Raw genomic sequence first — 25783 nt, 5'->3', positions numbered from 1 at the left:
TCCCTGTTGAAGTTTCTGGGGTAGAGCCTCAGCTCAATAGCCTGTTTAAATTAAGAGGTCGTTTTAACCTGGTACTTTATCCAGAATGGCAGAATTGCTGAAGTTGATGGTGTGTTTTGTTTCAGATGTGTGGCTTTACCAGGGTTATGTGCCTCATGTTCCTTACACCTAGTCTCAGTTATACCTGTCTGCTTAACATGCACCTTGTCACACTTGTATGGGATGCAGTATATCCCTGTGACTTTTAGGCCTAGTTTGTCTCTATAGGTCTGAGTATATGGATGTCTTTTTTTCATAGGTATGTGAACTGTATTTCTTTTTAACCAACTGACATGACTGATGGCCTGAGATGATTTTGTTAACTTAGCTTCATAAGGGAGTTGGGATAACTCGGTGTAGCAGCGGGCTACAAGTTGGATGGCCTGGATTCAGTGATCAGCAGTGCAAGATTTTCTCTTCTCCACAGCAACCAAACAGGCTCGGGGGCCACTCAGCCTCCTATCCAATGGGTACTGGGGCCAATTTCCCCGGTTTAAGAAACTGGGGTGTGAAGCTAACCACTTACCTCCATCTAGTGCCAACGTCAAGAAAGGTGAAACTGTACACCCCCCCCCCCATGTCTTCATGGAATAGTGCTTAAATAATTAAGCACTGGGACAGCTTTACCTTTATGTTAGCTTCATGAAAGCTTGAAATCTTTAATTTCTGTGCTTTACAAAATTCTGATGTGTGTTCCATTCTGTGGTTATTGAATGTTTCCAGAAGTTGGCATCTTTATATATATATGTGCACATAGAATATTCAATTTGGCATTAGAACCTTATTTTGTCCTTCTAAAAGTCTACATGTAAATTGAGTATATACACGCAACAATCCCCCTATAACATGGTGCATTCTGAAAGTATGTATAATGTGAACCTGTGTTTTGTAAACCTAGTTATACATAGAAAATACAACAAAACATGTGATATAATTCTTAATTTATCCTGGTAATGGGAACCATACCATTGTTGAAATTTTTGGTAGCTGAATAAATTTGTATTAGCACATTCATGTTGCAAGAATGTGTTCCAGCAGGTCTCTCCCTAACAATTTTCTTTTTGATTCAGCTGGACTGTGTTAAATTTATCTCACAGTATTCTTTGGAACTTGGTCACATGCTCAGTATAGTTTCTTACTTTTGTGTTTATGGAGGAGACTGAGTTGTTAACTACTGTTAATGTTAAAATAGGAGAGAGGAACAGTGAGTACAACTGTAAACCCAGTGCAAATGAAATCTTGTAAAAAAATTGTTATTTTAATGTTATATTTGAAAATTTGCAGCGCACAGAGCATCCTTCTACAAAACCCAGTTTAGTTACATTTTTTTTTTTTAATTCGGTAGGGTAGTTGGTTGAGGGGCTATGCTGCAAGCCGGAAGGTCGTGGGTTCAAGTTCTGATGAGGTCATTGAATTTTTTCAGTTGACGTAATCCTTCCAGCCACACTAGGCCCTGGGGTTTACTCAGCCTCTAACAGAAATGAGTACCAGGAATTAAGTAAATAATTTTTCCGGGGAGTAAAGAGTGGCAGGCACGTAAGGCTGGCAAACTTACCGCCATCTATGAGTCAATTGTTTAGATAGTGTGGGACCCTCAACGTCTCAAAACCCTATGGGCCTTCATGGCCTGATACAGGGATAGCTTTGCTTTACTTGTATTTGAAGAGAAAAGTAATTATTAATTTTGTTGGTTCCATTGTTAAAATATGTTACCCACAGTAATGTAGTTGAAGAGTGACTTTGCACTGTATGCACTGAGCAGCACTAATGATGCATGGGATTGTAATGAAAAGAGTGTTAGTGCTGTGTCACTCCTTGACAAAATTGCATTTTGTTATTGTTGACTTTTTTTTTTTTTGGAATCTCAAAGACTTGAAGTAATTGTTTCAACTGTAATTTGAATACATGTATATAAGAAATGAAAAATATTGAAAATTGATATAATGTGCAGGCATTTAAACAGATTGAAAAAAATACCTTATTCATTTGACCAGAATTTAAAGAAACTTACCTGGAGCACATAAATAAAGCATATTCGAGGCCCAATTTTTCAAGATTGAATCAAGAGAACAGAATTCTTAATTTTGATTCATATGTTACTTATACATTTTTAAATTTTGAGACTTTTCTGGTAACTGCTTTTACTTTACATTTCAGAGTCTCTCTCTCTCTCTCTCTCTTCCCCAATTCTGTTATTTGACAATTTTGTCAGTATTGACAGTATATAGCATTTATGATAGGACGATTAATGAATATGAAGCAGTTGTGGAATAAGAATTTGTAGCAGAAACAGAAGTATTTGAAGAAAATCTGCCCTGACCCACTTTTCCCACCACAAATCCCAAATGACCTGACCTGGGATCAAACCCAGGCTCTTGCAGTGGAAGCCAGTGACTGTCTGATTTTGTCTATACATTAGATGCTTTTAATCTGTTTAAGCTTTTAGTATGTTCACGGTTTGCATTGGCATGCTATCTGAGTCGGGGGGGGGGGGCAGAGAGAGAGAGAGAGAGTGGTAGGTATGTATGTTTTAAAATCAGAAGCTTCCAGGATGCTGTCTGAAGTACCATCAGAATTATGAAATAAAAATGTAATTTACCCACTCATGTTAAAGATTCTGTGCTAACAGAACTGGTGTGAAAGGGAATGTGTTGAAAGATGTAGGGCATTACAGTTGTGAATCATTCTTTGAGGCTGTAGTGATTAAATATGCAGAAAAAAATCTATGAAGCGGCTAGAAAGTAGTGTTTCTTAAGGTAAACATCCAAAGGTGGAAAATTTGTCACTTGTACCCAAAAGTTCTCACTTGCAGGGACTCAAGGACACAGTGGAATGTCAGTCCCTTGTCACATCAGTACTTACTGAAAGGCTGAAATTTTTAGGTGAGCTGAGGATGGTGTGTGGGAATAACGTGGAGGAACAGGTTTACTTTACAGTTAAGACCTTCGCTACCAGGCTGTAAAAGATGTGATTGTAATGTTGACAGAGTTGGGAGAGTTGGGAGACAGCATGTAACTACTACCACATGTGATACTGAATTGAAAACTGCCCGAGGCTTGCTGCCTATGGGACTAATAATCAGGTATCAGACTGACAGTGAACTGATGGGCATGTCTGCAGCAGATGGAGAGTATTTTTGAGATTACAAGGGCTGTTTGTGATGGGTGCATTTAAAGATCATTTAGCACTGGATTTCTGAATTATGCAATAAATGCTGACCTTGTCATAGCTGGAGGAATGACATCTTAAATACATGGTATAGTGAATAAACTTTTAAGGATCAGTTGAAACAGTTGTATTCTGAATGGGTCTTGGCGGGAGACCATGTTCTGATGCCATGCAAGAAAATAATGACTTCCAGTGTGGAACTGCTGTGCCACTGGATCAAGACCATTGAAATCGATCAGTCTAGTAGGGATAGTCAGATCTGCCATGTAAGTGGTGGAATGGAGAGTGAGAATGAAATTGGGATGTTGGCAGTGAACGTATGAATGTGAAACAGAAAATGCTAATTGTGAAGACACTGAAACTGAGACGTGATAGGAATGGTAAACAGAGCAAGACTGGTGAAGTAGAGTAAAGGCTAGTGACTTCAAGAAGGAAACTCGGTAGACTTCATGTATATGCATGTGTCTTTAATATTTATTTTCTTTCACATGTCTGTAGTAATTAGTATGAAATTAATAAAATTAATTGTTTTCTGTGCACATGTTGGGTCATCTTACATTGGAAACATCTTCCATTTGGATAAATATGGTACTAAAGTGAAAAAGTGGCTAATGCTATAAATTATTACAGGGAAGCCATTGGTCTTTGGGGGAATTTTTTCATTCTCATGTAGATTCTTGAGGGGTTACCAAATTCTTGCCTCAAACTAAAATCATTCTTGCACATGCATAGTATAAACATGGTAACATTTCTTGATTTTGTGTAACTTTCTGAAGCTAATATTGTTTATGTTCTATATATGAATCTCAAGATAAGTTCTTGCACACCACTTTCCAAGTTGTCACTGAGCTACTGTATAAAAAGATACAAACTTATGAGAGTTTTGAGTCTTTATGAACTGTTAGATCAAAATGGCATATACTAGAAAAGTCAAAATAAATTTTGTTATCCTTATTGCTGTATTAGAAAAATTTAATAAATTAAATTCACTATATTATCAAGACTTTAATTTCACAATTTTCTAAACTAGGATATTAATATACCTCTAAGATTGAAAGATTTAAGTAAGAAAATTATATGACCTGAAAAAATTCTGGAAGTATATTTCAGTCATTTTGGTATGTTATGGTAGATGTATCTAAATCATGTTTGCATCTTGACCATGTTGATTTATCTGAAAATGGAATATTACATGACACTTTAGCTTTCTTGTAGTTTGGCCAAGAATTAGGAAAATTAGGCATAGGGCACCATTTTATTAAAGGTGGGGGGGGGGGGTGATATTAAACATGAAGCAGCCTACTTGAATGAGCACTACTTTCTCAAATGCTCAATAGACAGGATCAATATAACCGCTCTTACTGTTAAGAGCCATAGTTCTTAATTGCTATTAGAAATGTACCAGTATTTATGAGGTGGGTCAGCTCACTGGAACTGATTTCAGAATGAATGACAATTATTCAGTTACCACTGAGACACTGGAATATTCCCAGTTATGTACAGGCCAACTGTGCAACCAAGTTAGCCTTTTGTCTAGTAGACAGCAGAAACTGTTCACTTTGATGCACACATTGTACAGTCTTTAGATATGGTAGAAGTGTAGCTTGAAAGTTTTGTACACCTCTTGAATCATTATGGCACTTGGAGAGGGAGTGGTATACATATGTATTAGACCCTTTTTAGCCTGCTTATGTTGAAAAAATAAAAATAGGCTTATCACGTCTTCTGTATGACCCTCCCTCCATATTAACTTTTGAATGGTTGAACCAATTTTTATGAAGCTTGGCATGTATACCTACACCTACACCCATCTCATCAATAATACCAAAATTACAGCTTCCAGTTTTGAGTGGCAAAACCTTAATAGTGCTTAACAGCCTCTAAATGAAGCTTAGGGTATATATAATGTCACATGAAACCATTTCAATTGCGTACTTCATATACCCTTCGATCAGTAATACCAACACTATACCTGCTCAAATTGTTGAGGTAATACACTTAATATTACTCGAATACCTCAACCAATTCATCATGAAACTTGGTATGTATATCATGCCATTTCAGCTGCACACTTAAAAGACACTTTATCATCAGTATTACCAATACGTGAGCCTCACACGTTGAGGTAATACCCATAATACAGGGCGTTCAATCAAGGAGAGCTTCCCAACACCGCTGAATGGGCCCAGCATTCCTCACAGATTGCTGCTGTAACTGCCGATAGCGGAACGAGTCATTAGCGCTGATAAACGTGCGCGCTCTCGCTAGCGTAGTCTGGGTGGGATGTTTCTTCCGCGACTATTCCCTCGCATCAGTTTCTGTACATACACACACACATATAAGAATACTGTAAAAAGATAACACAAACTAACCTTACTTTATAACAGGTGCTGAAAGTGACCCCCTTCTGCTTGCAAACATGCCTCGCATCGCATAAATAAATTATGCGACACTCTCCGAAGTTGGTCCACGGTAATTCAACCAAATACTCGTGTTATTTCATTCTGCAGAGCTTCAGTGGAGCAAGGATTATTCTGGTAGACTTTTCCCTTTAGGTTGCCCCAAAGATAAAATTTGCAAAAACTGAGATCTGCGGATCTTGGGAGGCCACAGTTCCCTGCCGATTATTCTGCCTTTAAACACTTCCCATATTGCGACCATGGATCCATTAGCCGTATGTGCTGTAGTGTTGTCTTGCTGAAAATACTCATATTGTCTTTCTTCAGCAGTCAGTTGATTGAAGAATGGATTAGGTATATCATTAACATAGCGGTTTGAGTTCACGGTTTCGTGGAAAAATAGGGGACCAATGATTCGCCGCGGACTTACAACACACCACATGTGCTGCATAGCATGAGGATTTTCATCGCTCCATATTCTTACATTTTGTGCACTGACATGACTACTAACGTGAAACCACGCTTCATCAGTCATGAACAAAAGCTGTTTATCCACGATTCCATCCTGCACATTTTGCGGTAGCCAGTTGCTACATAATCTGGTTCCTTCGGGTCGTGCACAGCTGTCATTTTATACGGGCGAAATTTGATTAATTTTGTGGTTGTGAAAGCAGATCATAGCGAAACACCGGTTTCCTGTGCTAAGAGTCTTAACGATTTTTCGAGGATCGATCTGTAGTCGTGCCTCAATATCCCGAACTTTTTCTTCAGTCAGCATCTTTATGTCGCACACTGAACTTGTGGTCTGCCACTTTTTGACAAGCTTAAATACACGCGACTTTGTGGGATCTGACGAATCAGGATATTTACGACGAAACTTACGGATACATTTTCTGTGAGCTTTTTTCCTTGCAAAGGTTTCGATAATAAACACGCTGTTCAATAGCGAACTTAATTTCAGTATAAATGTCGACCGCCTATCGAAATCTCTAATACAGACTGACTGTTAACGCAGCTTAACTGCGGTGACAAGATCACGCCACCGGAAGGTACGCGTTTATCAGCGCTAATGACTCATTATGCTATCAGAAGTTATAGCAGCAATCTGCGAGTATGTTGGGCCCGGTCAGCGGTGTTGCGAAGTTTCCTCATTGATTGAATGCAGTGTATTTAGTGATTAATTGGATATTCGACAAGAACTGAGGACGGTGCGTATGCACACCCAACCAGTTGATAGCAGCGTGGAACTATATAAGTTTGGAGACAACTGTTCACCATGCTCATGCTGTAGGATTATTCAGCGTGATGAAAACGTGACCCGATGCGAAAACTTTCCCACTAGTGTGCAGAGTGATGTCCGACACTTGTAGCACCGGCTTTTAACTGTTTCCGACTACTACTAATTCTGTTATATACTGCATTTCCCCACATTTCCTGGAAGCTATTTATTTTTTTCCTATGTTTATTTGTAGAATACTATCTTTTACTTTGGATAAAGTAGCTGAAGGATTTTTGCAAACCTTGAGTTCATTGAGAATCATTGTCATTCGTTTAGGCATAGATTGTTTCCCCCTGTTGTCGCTCTGTTATTGCTCAGATTTATTTCACAAATAAAAATAAAGCCTACAGAAATACACGCAAAGATGTATTAAAATAAGAAGGTAATTTTTATTCTAAGCATCTAAGCTCAAGCATTTGTTTGAATGCCATAACGAAATATCTGTATCAGTTTTAAACAAAACAGCACTATTGAAAACGAGACTATTTGGCGTCCCGTCTTATCCTTGTTGGGACAACGGGACACCTTCATAAAAAGCGGGACAATCCCCCTGAAATGGGATGTCGGTTTACCCAGCAGTAACCTTTCGACTCCTTCTGTTTCCCTGATTTCATTTGATATTCTTATTCCTATCAGGCTGGCTGCAGTCAGAGATCTTCATCAGTTTCTTCACTACCATGACTGTCCAACAGCCTATGAAAGTGGCGTAACCTTTGCTCTTAGGTCTGCTCGTGTCATCTGGAAGAATTGCGACCGATTGCGACTGACTGCAGGCTTGATATTTGTTTTTTGAAATCGTATTGCTCGTTAGACACCACGGTCTCTGTTATCGCTCGAGGCCGTTTGGTTAACCGTGTGAGAAATTTGGACGGAATGTATTGCCTAAAATTGCATGTACTTATGTATGTAACCTTTTGACTTGTTCTGTATCCAAAGGTACTAACCTACTTAGGATTTATAGAATGTAAATAAATTCAATTCAATTCAATTCAATTTAAAATTCAGGCCTCCATACTTACGGGTACATGCTTTTGTTTTTCCTAGTGGAATGTCTCAATTTGGGGCAAATTCCTAGCTCCCACCTTGGTTAAACAATCCTGTTCATTCAGGTAATAGTTGTATAACAGGAGCTTTTAAGTTGCCGATGTTTGAGCCACCAGAAACTACTGCTGTCCTGCCTTTTCAATTGTACTTTACTCCCCTCCACCACCGTCTTTTGAGACTATAAAGTGTAGTCTAGTGTAGTGTACGAAATTTAAGAGATGCAGTTTAATGCTGATTGTGCACTCTGGTGGGTGACTTGTAAATGATATGGTTGACGTGATTATGCGTATAGATCCACTTTCAATGAACACAGATATGCTAATAATGTAAGTTATTTAATTATCATGTGACACTGATAACTAATTATTAAATGAACCATTCAGATATTGTTGATATTAGTGTAAGAATATGTAGTCTATGAATTTAATCAATTGTATATTCCTTTGCCAAACACTAAATCACTGAATGTTGAATTTGACTAACGTATTAAACATGAAAAGATGGCGGAAGATGGTGAATGTTGTCCACTACATGAATGTGTTTTCAGTGGTGATGTGCGAAGACTTTCAAGCTTACTGCGATTAAATGACGTTTCAAAGAAAGATAAACATGGTATGATCGTGTTATGGTGTTTCTGTTAATAGTTGTCAGTATAATTTAGCTTTGGGTATGTTGTTCACCTGTGTTACTATAAACTAACTTCATGGTGCTGAGCTCTTCTTGAGGAGCCTCCAGTTGTACAGCTTCTAAAGAATTTCCTAACATTTTATGGAACCGAGTGGTTCATTACCATGTTCACAAGAGTCCCTCACTGATCCCTACCCCGAGTTGGATCAGTCCATACCTCCCATCCTCTAAGATCCGTTTTAATATTATTGTCCCACCCATATCTAAGTCATCCTAGTGGTATCTTTCATTTTGGCTTTCTTACAAAAACCTTGTATGAATGCCTCTCTTCCACATTGCGTGCTACATGCCCTAACTACCTTATCTTCCATGTCTTGATCATTCTAATTATATTAGGTGATGAATACAAGTTATGAAGCTCCTTATTATTCAGTTTACTCCAACCTCGTGCCACTTCATCCCTCTCTGGTCCAAATATTCTCCTCTGCAGCCTTTTATCTAACGTTTCCAGTTTATTTTCCTCCCTTAATATCAGAGACCAAGTGTCACACCCATACAGAACCACAGGCAAAATTATAGTTGTGTGTATTCAAATTTTTATGTTTTTAAACAGTGGATGAGAAGACACAAGGTTATGGACTGAATAGTAGCAAGCATTACTTGAATTCAGTGTCTTCTTAATACTTTCCAGAATCAAATTTTGATTTGTTACTGTTGTTCCCATATATTTGAACTGTGCCACATTTTGAAGGGATCTAGCTGTCTTTGTATCATGATGCACTGCATTCTGTTGGTGAGGCAGCAACATGTACATAGTTTTCTCTGTGTTTACTTATAGACCAACCTCTTTACTAGCATCAATTAAGGATCCTGTGTTTTTCTTTATGGTATTTATATTATCACACAGTAGATTAACATCATCAGCATAGACTGGCAGCTGATGTGTCAATTTGGGGCTGTTTCAAAGTAATTGGTATTAAGTTTAGTATAATGCTATGGCAAATCTGACCCATTTCTGCTCTCTTTGATGAGCTCACATTAAGAAAGCTAATTTGCATATGTCAGGTTATTCAGGCAGTCAGATCATATATGTTTTGCTTTCATAATGTATTATAATAGCCATTCATAAATAACTCATTAACTGAGACTCCTAGATTGTGTTAAAATTCTCATGACTTGAATTAAGTATTGCTGGGCTTTGTGAGGGGGGATTTGTATGTTCCAGCTGATGACCTACTATGGGACATGCAGTGTGAAAATAAATTAGTAATCAGGTGTTAATTAGACTCAGTAGACGTGTTACATAAAATACATTTGTGATAAGGTTTGATTGTTGTTATTGTTATTATGAGGCTCGTTTACTCACTTTTTATGCTCCATGTTGAGAGTTTGATATTATTTACAGAGCTAATTTATAAACTTTTTTCCCACTTAATTGAAGCACAACTCTGTTGATGTATTGTGGCGAATGCTGTGGTGTCCTCAGAGTATGTCTGGTGCCCCTGGTTGATTGAGTTTCCTGCCACAGCCATGTGTGCCAGATGGAGGAATGGCTGATACTTCTGCATACTGGTTGCTTTCCTCCTCCATCCCCACAGACAATCCCCAACCTATCCACAGTCCCTGTCTATACACACCTGCCTTCTAAGATATGCTCTCTTCATATTTGCTTCTTCCTTCCTGCCCCTGCAGAAACATCCCATCAACTCACAGTGATTCTCCCGCTATGCTCCATGCCACCAAACACAAAGGTAGGCATGTTACCGTGATTAAGAATATTCAGGGTTGGACTCAGCAGATACTCCATGAATCTTTCTCCTCTGGGATTGGTACCAGTGCTCCCCCATAATATGTGGTGTGCATGGCATCCAAGGACGTGTTGCTTTTCCTGCTGCAGCAGTAGTAGATGACGTCCCACAGTTCCTTGCCTCTTGGTGGTTCATATGAATCATACAGAAGGTATGCTGAGGTGATGATGAGTTCCTCATAACTTCCTCCATGTATGTATGTCGTCCTCACCCTTGTTGTGTCCATAGAACAGAGCACCAGCAATAGTAGGGCATTAATACATTTCGTGACGTGAACACAGGACCTTGCATTAACCTTGGATGCGATGGAAACAAATTATTCCCTCTGAGCTAGTTAAACCTCTAATTTGGCTCACATACATATATATATATGCAAGGTTCCTGAATAAGTGGCACATCAACCATTCCCATTTGTCATTCCTACACCAAGCTGCTGGCATAGGACTGCCATAGCTGCTTTGCTGCGGTGTAAGTTAATGTGAATGAATTCCATCATGTTAGTTTCATTTTTCTTCTACTCTCTCAGCAGACTGAGTTCCCTCCAAAGGGGCCCCCAGGTCCATTGGAGCAGGTTTCACAGTTGGAGGCATGCCCTCCACCATCCCTATTGCCCTCCTTCATTCAGTGATCTTAGCCTCGGAGGGGGGTGGGGTGGATGTAGTAATCCATCCCTTGTCAACGACAGATCCTAGGGATGCTGGCCTCATTGCAGCCTTTTCTTCATGCTTGGTCTTTGCATCAGGATCATAATAGTCCCCTGAGTGAGTCCCATGAAAATCTTATATCTGGTTTGTTTGATGACTTTATAGGAATCCTGGTCTAAAAGAAGGATAAACCTTTGGCCTTTCAGCTCAGGCAGCATATTTGGTACCCTCCAGTGCTCAGTATGAAGCCCTGGCTTGAGGTCCTTTTCAGTAGCTCATCAGAACCCTTGTCAATCTTGTCCTTCTTTCTGAGAGCTACCTTGACAGGCATGGGGATGTTCCTGGCATCTGTAGTCTTCAGCCTAGCTCCTGATCCCAACCCGTGATTGTCAGTGGCCCTGATGAGTCATCAGCCAGATTGTTGGTCAGCACACACATACATGAGTATGTCTTCCTCCAGCCTGAAGGACCTTATGTATGGCAGCTCTTCTTTTGGAGTCCCACCAAACAACCTTCCCAGTTCTTTGAGGATATGATCTTGTTTAGCATGTCAGCTTATCTTCAGGATAGTTTTCCTTGAAGTTGTTCAGAGCCTCTTTTTATACCCCTTGTCTCCTAGAATCCCTGGGCCTTTTTGGAGGTCTAACCCTTTCTGTAGGGCTACTACCCTCAGGCCTTGGCCACATTGACTGGTTGTTGGGTGTCACTAGTTCCTGCTTGGCTTACCCTTTTTTCAGCTTCCACCTAGCACATCCTGACAATTTTGTCTTTGTTAGATAGAGCCTGCCTACTCATGAGGCTGAGTGTCTCAGACCTTTTCCTTCTGCAGGTGTGCTAGAACTGCAGGCTCCTGAGAGAGAGGTCTTTGATGTTGCTGCAGGCAGGTATGCCTGTACTGGTACATCCCTGCCTTTGGCTGAAAAAGTGTTCATTGGTTGTGCCAGTGCCCCTAGATGGTATACCAGAGCATCCAGCCCCATGCTGTAGAATTTCTTGTGTTGATTTCCCTGTAAGGGAGTCCCCCTTTCTTTTAGAGTCTTTAAGGCTATTTTTCCCTGCTAGCCATATACAGTCCCATGAGTAAAACGGATCAAGAAAGTCACGACCACCAGCACTCCGTATGGCTGGAATGCATAAATACTGTGGGCTGTGACCAGGTGCCCTGAGGGAATTGTTAATGACACTGGTTAATTTCCATCCCAGTGCCATGCAGCCCTCCACATGATGCCTCACACCTTGGTGTAGGTGGACCATTGCCCTGTTCTCCATCCTTCAAATGTTGGCGTTTGGAGGGGATATTTAGTTATACACCGCTGTCCAAAAAGTATCTGACTTTATTTTTTGCCGCTGTAAGTAATGACCAAAGGGTGGGGAAACTGAGCATAATGGTAGAAGCGACTTTCATGTGCATGCGTGATTTTTTTGCTGACTTGCAACACCTCCGGATGCATCTGTGGCTGCCAGATAGCAAAGTGGTGTAACATGTGTTCGTTGTGTTCTCGTTTCACTCAAGATGACAGAATGCTTGGCACAGTGATACTGCATCAAGTTTTGTCAGAAACGTGGGGATACCCATGCGGAAACAATCTGAAAAATTCAGCAGGCTTTTGGCGATGATGCAATGGGGGTCACTCAAATTAAAGAGTGGTTCAACTGATTTAAAGATGGCTGTATGTTGGTGGACACTGACCAGCGTTCCGGGAGACCGTCAACAAGCTGAAATGCTGATGTCATTGAAAAAGTATGGACACTGATCATGGAGGATCTTCGTTTGACCATCCAGGAAGTTGCTGATGAGGTTGGGATCAGCAGAGGTTCTGCAAACACAATTTTAACTGAGGTTTTGGGCATGCGAAGGGTGGCAGCAAAATTTGTGTTCACGCTGCTTTTGCCGGAGCAGCAACAACTCTGTCTTGAGGTCGCGCAGGACATGCTGGAGTGCGCCAGCAGGGATCCTGAGTTCCTGAAGACTGATCACTGGTGATGAGTTGTGGGTGTATAGATATGATCTGGAAACCAAGGTTCAGGTGTCACAATGGAAGCATCCAGTATCCCTGAGGCCCCCAAAAAGTATGACAGGTTCAGAGCAATATGAAGGTGATACTGTTTTTTTTTATTACCGTGGTGTTGTGCATCATGAGTATGCACCACTAGGCCAAACTATCAATAAGGAGTACTACGAAGAAGTCCTCCGCCATCTTTGTGATGCAGTTCGGCGCAAGAGACTGGAGCTGTGGGATGCACGCAACTGGCAGCTGCATCATGACAATGCCCCAGCTCATTCATCACACCTGATCCAGGGTTTCCTGGCCAAGCACGGCATTCCGCAGGTTCGCCAGGCTCCCTACTTTCCTGGCATGGCTCCATGTGATTTCTGGCTATTCCTGAGATAGAAGACACTGCTAAAAGGCTCCTGTTTTGACAGCCACGAGGACATCATACAGAACATGACGACGCAGCTGCACGCCATTCCAGAAGAAGCCTTCCAGAATTGCTTCTAACGATGGAAGGACCACTGGGCTAAGTGTGTGGAGTCACAAGGGCCCTACTTTGAAGGGGATTAGGTATTGTAAGTACCCAGATACAGAACTTTGTTTTCCTGGCCCAAGGTCGGATACTTTTTGGACAGTCGTATTTACTCATATATGGTGTATTTATGTACTTATTCAGTTGCCTTAAGATACCAGTTCAGAGTCAGAGATCTTAAATTGATTATGCCTCTGTTCTGCGATTTGTTTTGGAATCAGCCTCACAAACCTAATGGAACTGAAGCCTGTGGTGGATGATTAAGGCAGAACCATGATTAATCTGCATTTGTTTGCCGTATTATTGATGGGCACAATGTTATCAAGGATTTGTTTGTGGACTTGTTCACTGTCCCCTTTAGCAGTTGATGTGCATACTGACTGTTCATCAGTGACACTTATTCTGCTATTTTTGAACGTGTCTGTCCATTTGTACATGCGTCACCGCAGCAGAATACTGTCACTATATTGTGCTGATAATCTTCAGTACATTATCGCATTCTTAGAACTTCAGCCCATGAAAGTTGAATCACTGCTCACTGCTTTTCTTTGGTGCATGTTGCAAGCAGTGCAGTCATGTTGGTGCCATTAGTGTTAAAGACAACTGAATGATGAAGGCCAGGCAAGTCATGAAAACATTAGGGAGGTTCTGTGCATATGGTTGCATGTGCATTTGGGGATACTTACTAAATGAACATTTTGTATATATCGTCATGTATATCAGTAGACTTCATGTGCATTTTCTTGCATCCAACTTGGTTTGTACACAAAAATGTTAAGCTGCTAATTTGCAACATTTTGTTGCATGAAATTTACTAAACTCCATATGGTAAGGACATTGAGAAGGAACAGAAAAGGAAATGGCTTGTCTTGTAACATGTTGGTTCTCTGTATCTGCAGAGAAGAGCGTTAGAATGGTCAGGGCGAATTTGTTAAAGTTTACATGCATACCATAAATGCATGCATTATCTTATGTGTTGACTGTTTTTCATATTTCTTTTCAGGTAACACAGCATTACATTTGGCAGTTATGCTGGGCAGGAAAGGTAATTTTTCATTATTTGAATCAGTAGTAATTTTTGTGCAGTTCTTACTGACATTGTACATTATTTTTCAGAAGACACTCAAATTTTAAAATGCTGATTGTTTCCAAAGAAAGGTATTTTTATTGAAAAGTATGTTAAATACTATCCAAAGTCAGGTATTTTTTCTATGTGAACACATTTTCAGTGTTTTCACCTTCCTGTTGTGCAGTCACCACTATGAAATTTTGTACAGCCACTTACTACATTTTGACAGTTATGTTCTCATAGCATCAATGATATGAAGGAGAGTCAGTAAATAGGTCACAAATTGAAGTAAAACACCTGTAATGGACATAAGAAGGTTTTTATTAATATCAGTTGGTAGCAGCTTAGTCTAGCGTCATTTCAGTCTAGGTAGAGATGCACCTGCGCATGTTCAGAGGTTGATTTCAGTAGTCAAAATGGCAATCATGCTTGAGGTGTGTCCTACTGGAGAGCAGCATTCTGTTGTGTGTTTTTTGTGGGCAAAAGGACTCAGTGCAAAGGATATTCATACAGGAATGTTCCATGTTTATGGTGGGAGTTGTTTGTCATGCAAAGCGGTTCACATCTGTGTCAAGAAGTTCTCTGAAGTATGTTTGAAAATCGCAAATGATGCTTGACCAGGTGTGGAAGTGACTGAGGCAGCAGTCAAAAGATCTCAATGCTGCGGGTTTTGATGCACTGGGAAAGCGATGGGACAAGTGTATCAGTGTTGGTGGAAGATATGAGTATGTTATTTCCACGTTTGAATATCACATGTTCTACATTGTATATCCATTTGTGACCTGTTTACTGACTCAATCGTAGCATTTTTTTGGTTCATCCATGGTGAGGAGTTCTTTGCATAGCTCTGATTTTTCACATGTCCTTACAGAACATAGTCATGTGAGTTGAGATTAAGTGAGCAAGGATCCCAGTTCTGTTAATATCCAAAGCAACTTGGATACTGGTTTGAAATGATCCAGTCATCATAATGAGCTAGCTTCATGTTGCTGGAAAGATGTTGACAGTCTGAGATCCGCTTCAGAGTTCATCACTTGAGGTAATTGTCCCAATTTAGAAAATGGGACAAATAGTCGGTGTAGTCAAGATTTCACACCACAGGATGCAGCAAAGAAAATGTTGTGGTGTGAGTGAGTTTGAGTGCTTTCGGTAGTTTGCAGTCATATTTTGTATAAACAATTAGGGAGGCAGAATTGTGTGTTTTTCTTGAAACAAATACACTTTGATATTGGCCAGCCACCATTGACAGAGAGTAGGGACTGTTTACAAGTATAAAGCTATTAATTTGTGTATCATTTATGCATACTTCTTATTGCATACAGATTTTGTAAGAAGAAAGATTAACTTCTTATCACATGATTTGATATGTTGATGATACAGATAATTGCCTAATCTATCATAAATGCTGGATACAAAGATGGTTCAAGGTTAACCTGAAATTATTTTTTCCCTGAGGATCTCTTAGAGGTGGATGTAATTCTGTGGTAAAAGTTAGCAACATTGTTAATCATGCAGTCTGCAACCTGCCTGTCCCTGTATCAATTGTTTGTTAGTGATTCACACACAGCATTAGTTTTAATGATGATGGCTTCATTAGAAGATTTGTAATTAGATCTTTTACTTCTGAAGGTGTTTCACTTGTAAATGTATTGTAACATTCAGTTTCGTTTGAGACAGTTATGGCCTCGCCAATGGATTCATCACTTTTGATCTTGACGTGTCTTCTTTCTTGTCAATTGCTTTTTCTCTGTATGCTGCTGCACTATCCACGTCTTCCATCTTGCACAGAACTAACTTGTCATTTACTGCAGTTCCACTGTTTCACATCTACTTCAACACACGGCCACCCTGGCTGTCCACGCTCAACTAAGGCTGTGTCTGAACCGTCTTCTGGCCCTGCAGCCATGGTTTTATACATGTTATAACCTATGTACTTTGGAACAATCTGGGAGAAGGGGGAGGAGTATTGAAGTTTCCTGAAAGATAGGTGCCTGCAGACACTCCCATCCCCCTGTGCCCACCTCACATGACTACAGTCTTGTGGTGGATCAGTATAGTAGTGGCTGCATAAATTGCAGAAGCATGTAGAACTGGATCCAAGGGTTAAAGATGTTTGTAGCAATGTCAGTGATGAACGGTGTTCAGGCATACCAGTTAAAGTCTCCACTCACCAGCTCCAAGATCGTACTGAGCAAATGATTTGAGGAAATCACTGGGCAAATTTGAGGCAAACTGTAGAGATGTTTTTGGCAAGTGTCTGGTCAGTATGTTGAGTCACTCAAAATGAGCTGAATTAAAAAAAAAAATAAAGATGTGTACAGGTGGTACCAAGGGCATTGACAGCTGACCATAAGGCTGACAGACTCAGAATTTTTCCAGTTACTGAAAAATCGCCATTTAATTGAAAACGAGGCTTGTTTTGCCCATACTATAGCTTGAGATGAAACTTGGTTCTCCATTTTGATCCTAAGTCAGAGAGAGAAAGTATGAAATGGAAACAACCACAGTCAGTGGCAGAAAAGAAATTCAAAACAAGACTAACTGTTTGTAAGGTTATGCTTATGATTTTTTTAGATATGTTAGGGCCTGGTGTTGCAGTTATTTGGAGGGTCAAAATTCTATCATTAGTTGTTATTCTGATATCGTAAAGAACAAAATCAAGCCCCTGTCACTCCACAGGCATCCTGTACTCCAAGTAGGAGTTGTTTTGCTGGTGGTTAATGCCTGTCCTCATAGCACGTAATTAACGAAAATATTATGGAAGTGGGCTGGGAAGCACTACCTCACTGTGATTTTTTTTTGTCAAAAAAGCGTTATATGGAAAGCATCTTGTGAATAATGATGAAGTAAAAAAGATTTGCTCTGGCACCAAGCTGAACAGTTCTTTACCATTAAAATATGAACCCTAGTAATAAGACGTAAAAGTGAATAAATGTTAAGGGAGACTATGCGGGAAAACAGTTGAAGTTTTGTGATTTTTCAGTAAACCAGTTTTTAGACAACATTTGTGTTTCACTGAATTACCCTGGTATCATGTTCTTATGTTTGGGTTTCTATATTGCAGGAATTTGCTGTATCCTGTAACTGTAGGATTTGAAGCCTGACTAGTAGAATTCTGTTTATATTGTTCATTGGATTGATTTTTTTTTTGAAGAAGGAACTTGACTCAACAGTTGATGATAATATTACTCATAATATTTCTAATATGACATCTCAATATATTTCTTTGTGTTTAAAACAACTCTGTTAGTCCGCTGTACACATACCAGTATGTAATGTAGGAAGTGAATGTGCTACTTTTTTCAGAATGTGTCCATTTATTACTTGCACACGGAGCGCCTGTCAAAGTCAAGAATCTTGCAGGTTGGAGTCCCCTCGCTGAAGCTATCAGTTATGGTGACAGACAGACAAGTAAGCATTTTTTGAATGATATTGTAACGTGTTTCGTTACAGAATACGCCATAGAGATCGTTAATTGGTTTGTTCAACAATCTACAAGAAACGGCTACAATTAATTATAACACAGTTGCGGGTTTCCACACTTTCAAACCCTACAACCAAAGTCTTCACGTACTAATAACGCGGGAGCTATACAAATCTCCCTGAATTACACACTCCAAATATAACTGTACTACAGCACTCACTAAATCTCGAAAGCACACAATAAGTCTTCCACTCGCTGACTTCTTAGTTATCGCACACTTGCAGGCTGCTACCTTGAGAACTGTTGATAACACACTGACTCTCGCTTGCTGCTCAGCCGGCTTTTATTCCGTTCACTGTTGCTAGGGTCACCCGCCACGTCACAGTAGGAAGTGGTGCCTAGCAACGCTGTTACCTCGCGCCGTCTTATGTCACCGCGGAGGGGGGGAGGGAGCGCTACGTTACCGCCACGTGCCACTGGGGAGGTAGGGGTCCTCCGTTGCGTAACATGTCACACTATGTTTAGAAGGATTTATACTTACTGGTTTTGTAAACATTCTGGATTGGCGCATACAAGATAGTCATACATGTATGCTTGCATATATTGCATTCAGAGTAAGTCAAAAACGACTTTAGGATGTGGAATATGCCGTAAAAACATGAAACATATGTTTAATACAGCTGAAGCTTTCACATAAAAAATAAAAACATGAGTTAAACAGAGGGTTCGTATAAGGTGTTCAGATGCTTCAAATAGATCCATGCATGTACGGCAACACCAGCATTTTCCACAGTAGATTGTCATTTTTGGATGACGAATTCATCAACAGAACAAAATCGGTGTGTATTTCACTACCTCTCCTCCTCCTCCTCCTCCATTTGGGCCTTTTCATTCATAACACTTTTGAGACTAGATGGTAGATTGTTGAAAATCTTGGTGCTGGCATAATATGCACTCTACTGAAAACACGAGAAGTTGACAGTCTGTTATGAAGATGGTTGTTCTTTGTGTTAAGACTGTCAACAGCTGAATTAGTCTGAAAGTGTTCTTGGCTATGTACAATGAAGATCGTTAATGAAAATATATACTCACATGGAAGAGATAAGATCTCTGATCTCTTAAATGGACCTTTACGCAAATTTGTAGTTTTTTCACCCACTGTAATTGTAATGATTTTCTTTCGTAATATAATTTCTTTTTGCTTTTGCTCTCAGATGAATTGTCCATAAATTATCACATACTACCTGATAAAGTGAAAACAGGCAAAACAAAATTGATTTGAGAGTATCAGTATTGCTGATGCATGACACAGATCTAACTGTATCACATGCTGCCCCTTAAAGTGACATATATGAGTAATGCAAATCAGAATATAAATGTAAAGCTCAAGATTAAAAATTAAAAGTAAAAAGACAAGTTTAGTGTGTAGTTATTGATAGTGTATACTGTGTAATATATAGATGTAATACATTTCTTTTATGACTAATGATTGTTGTTTTACCAGAAGCTGAACAATGGTATATTCTACTCCAGTGGAATATTACGTTTATAATATTTCGTATTTTCTAAATCTACAGTTTCATCACTTGTGCGCAAACTAAAACAGCAGGCAAGAGAACAAATGGAGGAAAGGAGACCAAACCTTGTATCAGCTCTCAATCAGATGGGTGATTTTTACATGGAACTCAAATGGGACTTCCAAAGTTGGGGTGAGCATTACTACTCTCTATGCATTATTTCATTGTATGAACTCATGCTTGAGATAATGGCTATTGTGTGAAATTTATATGCAAATTGATACCTATGGACCCTTTCTAAAAGAATCAGAATATCAAAATCCCCACCTACAGTCTCTCTCTCACACTTGTGTGCACATGTGCACACCCAAGAGTAAAATTTGCTTGTAAGGAAACCCTAAGGGTCATGAAAATTCATGAGTTTCATACAAACACAGATCCCACTTACATAAAACAAAATATTACATAAGATCTAAACGTTCGTGAAAGTGCTATATTAATAGTTATTGGCTTTTTGTCTTTTTTTTTATTTAAAAATAACATTTTGTAGACTGGACTCTGTCTCCATCCTCAGATAAAAATCCTAGTCACTTGGGCTCAGTCAGTAGAAAAACAGAACCAACACAAGACAGGGTATAAAACCAAGCACAACATAAACTATGAGTAGGTGTTACGACAAACACTACAGAACTCCACATACATGAGGCCTTGCACATATGGCCATACATAGGGAAAATTCCTAAACTGGTGAACATTAAATGGAGATTCCACTTTATACATACTTCCACTGTAAACATACTAAAAGCTCCAGTTCCATTATTCCTCTTCTTTCCAGCTTATTTTCCTGAGTTGCTGTTAGCAGCTGCTCCCCTCTTTATGTACTCGTTGGAAGCATAAAAGAACGACATTGTTTACATTCCCTCCAGAACGGACAATACTTTGTTAAATGAGGCACTGACTAAATAATTAACATTATATTACTACATCTACATCACGAGTCTCCAAAACAGTGTATAATATATACACAAAAAAAAATACAGAATACTCCAATTTGTCCGTGTGAACACAACAAAATAGCAAAAACCAACAACTGACTCGGTGATGTAAAGCATCACTTGAAGAATTTTAATCTTGTTTTATACTATAACTTTCATTTTATATAGTCTAGTTTATTTTACTTTTATGCCAAGTATTTTAATGTAATTAATATTATTGTATACAATTTTACTAGTACTGCAGTTCAGTGGTATATATATATGTTGGCCATGTATTTGCCTGATGATGGCTTTCAGTAGCCGAAACATGTAGCAGAGCCACACTTGGCACTGACCTTAATATAGTTGTGTTGTGATGGTTTTAATAACGAATATGTTGTTGTAATTCACTGAAGAATATCTGTTGTAGCTTTTTTGTGGATATTCCAGTACTTGAACATGAACGTAATTGCACCAGATAAATGTGTATTTTTAACAGTTCTAGATGTGTGAAAAGTAACTTCCCAAGCTTGTACAAATACCAGTATTAACTTCATATAATTATTATAGAATTTTAATCTTCTATTGCAGTACCACTAGTATCAAGGATTCTTCCGTCAGACATTTGTAGAATTCACAAACGTGGATCATCTATTCGCCTTGATACCACACTGGTCGACTTCAATGATATGAGGTGGGAGCGTGGTGATATCTCATTCCTATTCAATGGAGATCGGAAACCTAATCTTTCCTTAACAGTCCTGGACAACAAGGCTGAGCTTTTTCAGCGTGTACGATACGAGGTAATGTGTCACTAATTATCTGCCCGTGATCATGGAACTTCTCAAAACTTCTCAGTAACTGTCTCTTGTCACATATTTGGCATATGTTGCTTCTGAAATAAGGTAGATCTATGTCATTGTTGCAGTGGTTATCTTACTTACAAGTGTTAATGTTAGTGTGCAAGACTTACCCTGTGCTGTATGTGATATATGATGCAGTGGAAAATTAGAAAAATGTGAGCAAAATACATGGCCAAGTAAAAGAATTATCAGTTCTCCATATTTAAAGTGCAAGGCACACATAAAATATTAACCCTTTCCTTGTTGATGAATAAGGTATATCATAAAAACTGACCCTTATAGACTGGATTTGTTTTTGTGTTTGAGATACATGAGAGGTGTCCTAGCCATGTCTGAATAATTAATTTTAAGTATTTTTTTAACATTAGAAATTGTACATTAGCATGGGAATGCTCTAACAGAACCAGGTTCCTCGTATAAAAAATAGCATCATGGAAAGAGTTTAATAAGATAATACACTGCAGACTTAAAACTCAAAATTAGTTGGTTTGGCTTCTAATCATAAGAAAGAGTGTGCTTAGTTTTTGTCCATTTTTATTACTACGTAAATGTTAAACTTGCACTGTTACAAATTGTAGTCTGTTTCAACTGTTAGATTTTCTAATAAAAATGATTGGGGAAACTTGGTTTCCAGGATTAACATTGAATTGGGATTTTTATTGGTATAAATGAATTTTGTACATTAAAATTGAAGTTTTATTGAAGTATTACTATATGTATCAGCCAATGGCTGCGTAAACATTGTTCCCACAGTGAAGTCACCCATTGCTGAGTAACGGATGGCTAAATGTGTACACCTCCAACGCATAGTACCCAACATGCTTTCTGCAACAACAGTTCACTAAGCAGTTACAGTTACCATGGTAATTACAGTGGTTCCTGATGTGACATGATCTCAGAAGTGCAGGCTGGAACCCTGCTGGGCTGCTATCACAGCCGCCCAACAGATATATCATTCCCACAGTGAAGTCTGCAATTCCTAAGTAAGGGTTGGTTAAACATGTTCAAACTCCAACACATAGCACTGAACACGTATTTCTGTGAAAACAGTTCACTAGGCAGGTATGGTTACCATGGTAATTACAATGGTTCCTTATGTGATGCGATCTCTAAAGAGTGGAATGGAACCCTACGGGGGACTGTCTACTACCACGGCCGCCTGACAGATATAACCAGGACAGAAGTCAGAAGACGGAAACCGAATGCAGAATCCAGGAAATACTGAAAAGGTACTAGAGATGCACCAAAACGGATTGCATTTTTGAGAAGCTTGCATTTAACTTGCAATATGTCTGATCCACCACCTATTGTTTAGCCATAACAGTCAGTTGAAAGTCTGTAAAATTAGGAAAATTATTACATGTTTTGGGTAATTGTTTGGACAATGTACAATTTTATTTTGGGAATAAAATAAATATTATTTTTGGATAGACCAGTCTCTATTCTTTCATTTACATATAACCTTCAATATAAGATACAGCGTAGGTCTTCGGTTATCAGCGGTTACGTAAGAGGTTGCACAAGTGTTACGTTGTGTGTCACATACAGCTTCACCCATTTTTACCCTCATATAATAACGTTCTCAGTGTTTAAAATTTGTGATATTACAGTGAGGTTATTTTTGCAGGGCATGGTCTCAGTAGAGTAGCCGGGGTAAAGAATGACTGAATTCATTATTAAACATTTTTAACATTTATGTTCTTTAGGAAACAGAGGTAGAAATAGAGGATGAAGTGGATATCCTAATGAGCAGTGATATCATGGCAGCACAGATGTCTACGAAGTCCATAACTTTCACAAGGGCACAGACAGGATGGATATTCAGGGAGGATAGAAAGGTATAGTAGCATATACTGATCGTCATCTCTCTTATAAGGATATATTTATGTTAGACTTGTGTGATTAAAACTTACTGCTTAACCCTTATTTTATCAGATTTGAATCCCACAGCCCACATTAAATGGTGGCATATAATTAAAACTGTGACTTCTTTAAAAAAAAGTAAATTTGCCCTCAACTGTCAGAGATAAAGGGGCACGCGGTAGCGTAGTTGGTTGAGGCACTATGCTGCAAGCTGGAAGATTGTGGGTTCAAGTTCCAATGAGGTCATTGGATTTTTTTCAGTTGACCTAAACCTTCCAGCCGCACTATGGCCCTGGGGTCGACTCAGCCTCTAACAGAAATGAGTACCAGGAATTAATTGAATCATTTTTTTGGGGAATAAAGAGCGGATGGCGCGTAAGCCTGACAACCTTACCGCCATCTTTGAGCCGATTGTCTAGATAATGTGGGACCCTCAACGTCTCACAACCCTATGGGCCTTCACAGCCTGTTACAAGGATAGCTTTACTTTACTTTACTTTTCTTTTTACTGTCAGAGATAAAAATATAAAATAGAAAGTGCAGTACAGTGTTGATATTATGAATATATATATAAAATTCATAAAAATCCTCATTAGAATGGGCACTCATATCCAAAAAGGATTGAAATATGTAACTATAAACCCATTCCCAAACTTCTTTTTGCACATGTAATATGATATGACACTAATGTTTAAATAATACTGCAGGTACTACAGTATTCTTTCTGCTTTGAAGTTGGTATCATGGGCATATGAAAATAAGGAAGAATTATTTAACACTATTGTCATAATTAACATTAGTATCTGAACTTAAGACTTTAAGTATTTTCTTACATGCTCATAACCTCTTCTGTTCACAATTGACTGATAATTAGGAGCTGTTCTTTACAAGAAAAGTCCCACTCGCCAACCCACAAACACTGATCACTCATTCTGATCATAATTTGCTGTGCATGCACAGTTTAACCCACATTCAACGAATACTTTGCTGCACGTGGATATGGGTGAGAATAAACACATTGAATTATTGATCAGACTTGAGTGACATAACACATGAAGCAATTTACATCACACCAATACCTATACAGAGTGTCTGGATGAAAGGTATCAAAAATAAAATAATTATATCTCAGAAAACATTTATTATACACATTTATGGGTTACACCATTACATAGGGAAGCTATCAAAGTTTTTTCTTAGTATACAACTTTCTCAGTAAATTTCAATGTGGGCTCCCTTGGTGGCACAACAAATATCCAGACTATATTTAATCTTGTTCTCCGCATTACTTGAAGCATGTTTGGTGTTACCAATACCACAGTGTCCCTTATGTGGGCATTCACCTGTTGAAGGTTGTTGATCTTAACCTGATAAGACAGTGTTCTTCAGATAACCCCACAAGAAAAAATCCAGCTGTGTTAAATGTGGCGATCTAGGAAGCCAAGCAATTGGTCCACCTCTGTTGATCCATCTCCCAGACGTCTCTGTCCAGTTGATTCCTAACATGGTGGCAGAAATGTGGTGGCACCCCATCTTGTCGGAGGATAGGTTTAGGTGGTAATTGGCCAATATGGAGTTAACCTTGAAGGAAGGATAATGCATAAAGTTTTTTATGAAATTAGTAACAGTGATATGTCTCAGTAATATCTACAGTCAGTTTTATCACCCTCCTTATAAATAGGCAAAGTAATTGACTTCTTCCACTGCTGAGGTAATTTTTCCTTATTCCAAATGGAATTAATGAGGTTATGGATCTTCGAACACAATGCTTCACCTCCTGCTTGGATCAGATCTGTCAGAATTTTGTCAGTACCTTGCATTTTATACCTATTCAACTTTTCAGTAGCAGTATGTACCTCGAAAGGACAAGCATGAGACATGAATGGTTTAGCTGTATGTATTTTTGTCTGTCTGACATCACTAGACCTATGTACAATCAGTAGCAGAGAAGAATAATTCTTCCCCCTGTACAAAATGTTATGGAAATCTGCAAGCAGACCTCTCTTTTCATCTCTTGAAAGTTAGTTTTAGATTGGTAACCCTTCTTAAATTAATTACACCTCAATATAAATCTCTGATATTTTGCTGTGTGTTACAAGCGAATTAATTTTATCTTTCAGATATCACCCAGTTTTGTTCCAGAAATATCTTCTAGCTTCATGTCTCAATTTATTTGTCCCTGATCCTGTAATCATTGCAGTTTGGTTTGTTTGCTTTGGTGTAACAATTTTGAACATCCTTCATTGACCATGTCTCATGCTTTTCCATTCATAATAATTTACACTCTTTTCCTTTGAGAGCTTTATTTTCTCTCTCAGTTTCTCAAGCTCATTTCAGGACCGTAAATTAAAGGGTTTCAGTGTTGCTCTAATCTCAGGGATTAATGTGTCTGATGTTATTTTTTTATACTAAAAGGGAAATAAGTCCGCTAGTTCGAAAGTTGAAATGGAGAATACACAGAATGGTACTCTCAAGAGAGTGGGCCGAGAAATGAACATAAGGCTGTGTTTAATGAAGATGTTTCAAACATGGTTTTGTT

The 25783-nt window shown here is 38.9% G+C and overlaps 1 protein-coding gene and 1 long non-coding RNA gene across 4 annotated transcripts in view; one reads left to right on the top strand and one right to left on the bottom strand.

Moving 5' to 3' along the window:
- Positions 1-1884: 1884 nt before the first annotated feature.
- Positions 1885-8187, bottom strand: LOC111866512. The gene is made up of 2 exons (XR_002843162.2): positions 7905-8187; positions 1885-5525 (listed from the first exon to the last, which is right to left on the bottom strand). It is a non-coding gene; the product is annotated as an uncharacterized LOC111866512 (long non-coding RNA).
- LOC111866511 (ankyrin repeat domain-containing protein 13C) overlaps positions 8185-25783 on the top strand; it is a 51530-nt gene continuing 33931 nt past the window's right edge. For 2 of the 3 annotated variants that reach the window (XM_023855521.2, XM_023855523.2), the window contains exons 1-6: positions 8410-8541; positions 14538-14579; positions 17910-18014; positions 19605-19736; positions 21110-21321; positions 23088-23219. In XM_023855521.2, the coding sequence (XP_023711289.1) occupies positions 8430-8541; positions 14538-14579; positions 17910-18014; positions 19605-19736; positions 21110-21321; positions 23088-23219 (735 nt within the window). In that variant the 5' untranslated portion in view covers positions 8410-8429. Of the gene's footprint in view, positions 8256-8409; positions 8542-14537; positions 14580-17909; positions 18015-19604; positions 19737-21109; positions 21322-23087; positions 23220-25783 lie in introns of those variants that run through there. The other variant, XM_023855524.2, reaches the window with a different exon arrangement.

This window comes from Cryptotermes secundus, unplaced genomic scaffold (assembly GCF_002891405.2).
Source record: "Cryptotermes secundus unplaced genomic scaffold, Csec_1.0 scaffold401, whole genome shotgun sequence".
Lineage (NCBI taxonomy): Eukaryota > Metazoa > Arthropoda > Insecta > Blattodea > Kalotermitidae > Cryptotermes > Cryptotermes secundus.
This window is presented reverse-complemented; position numbering and strand designations above follow the sequence as displayed.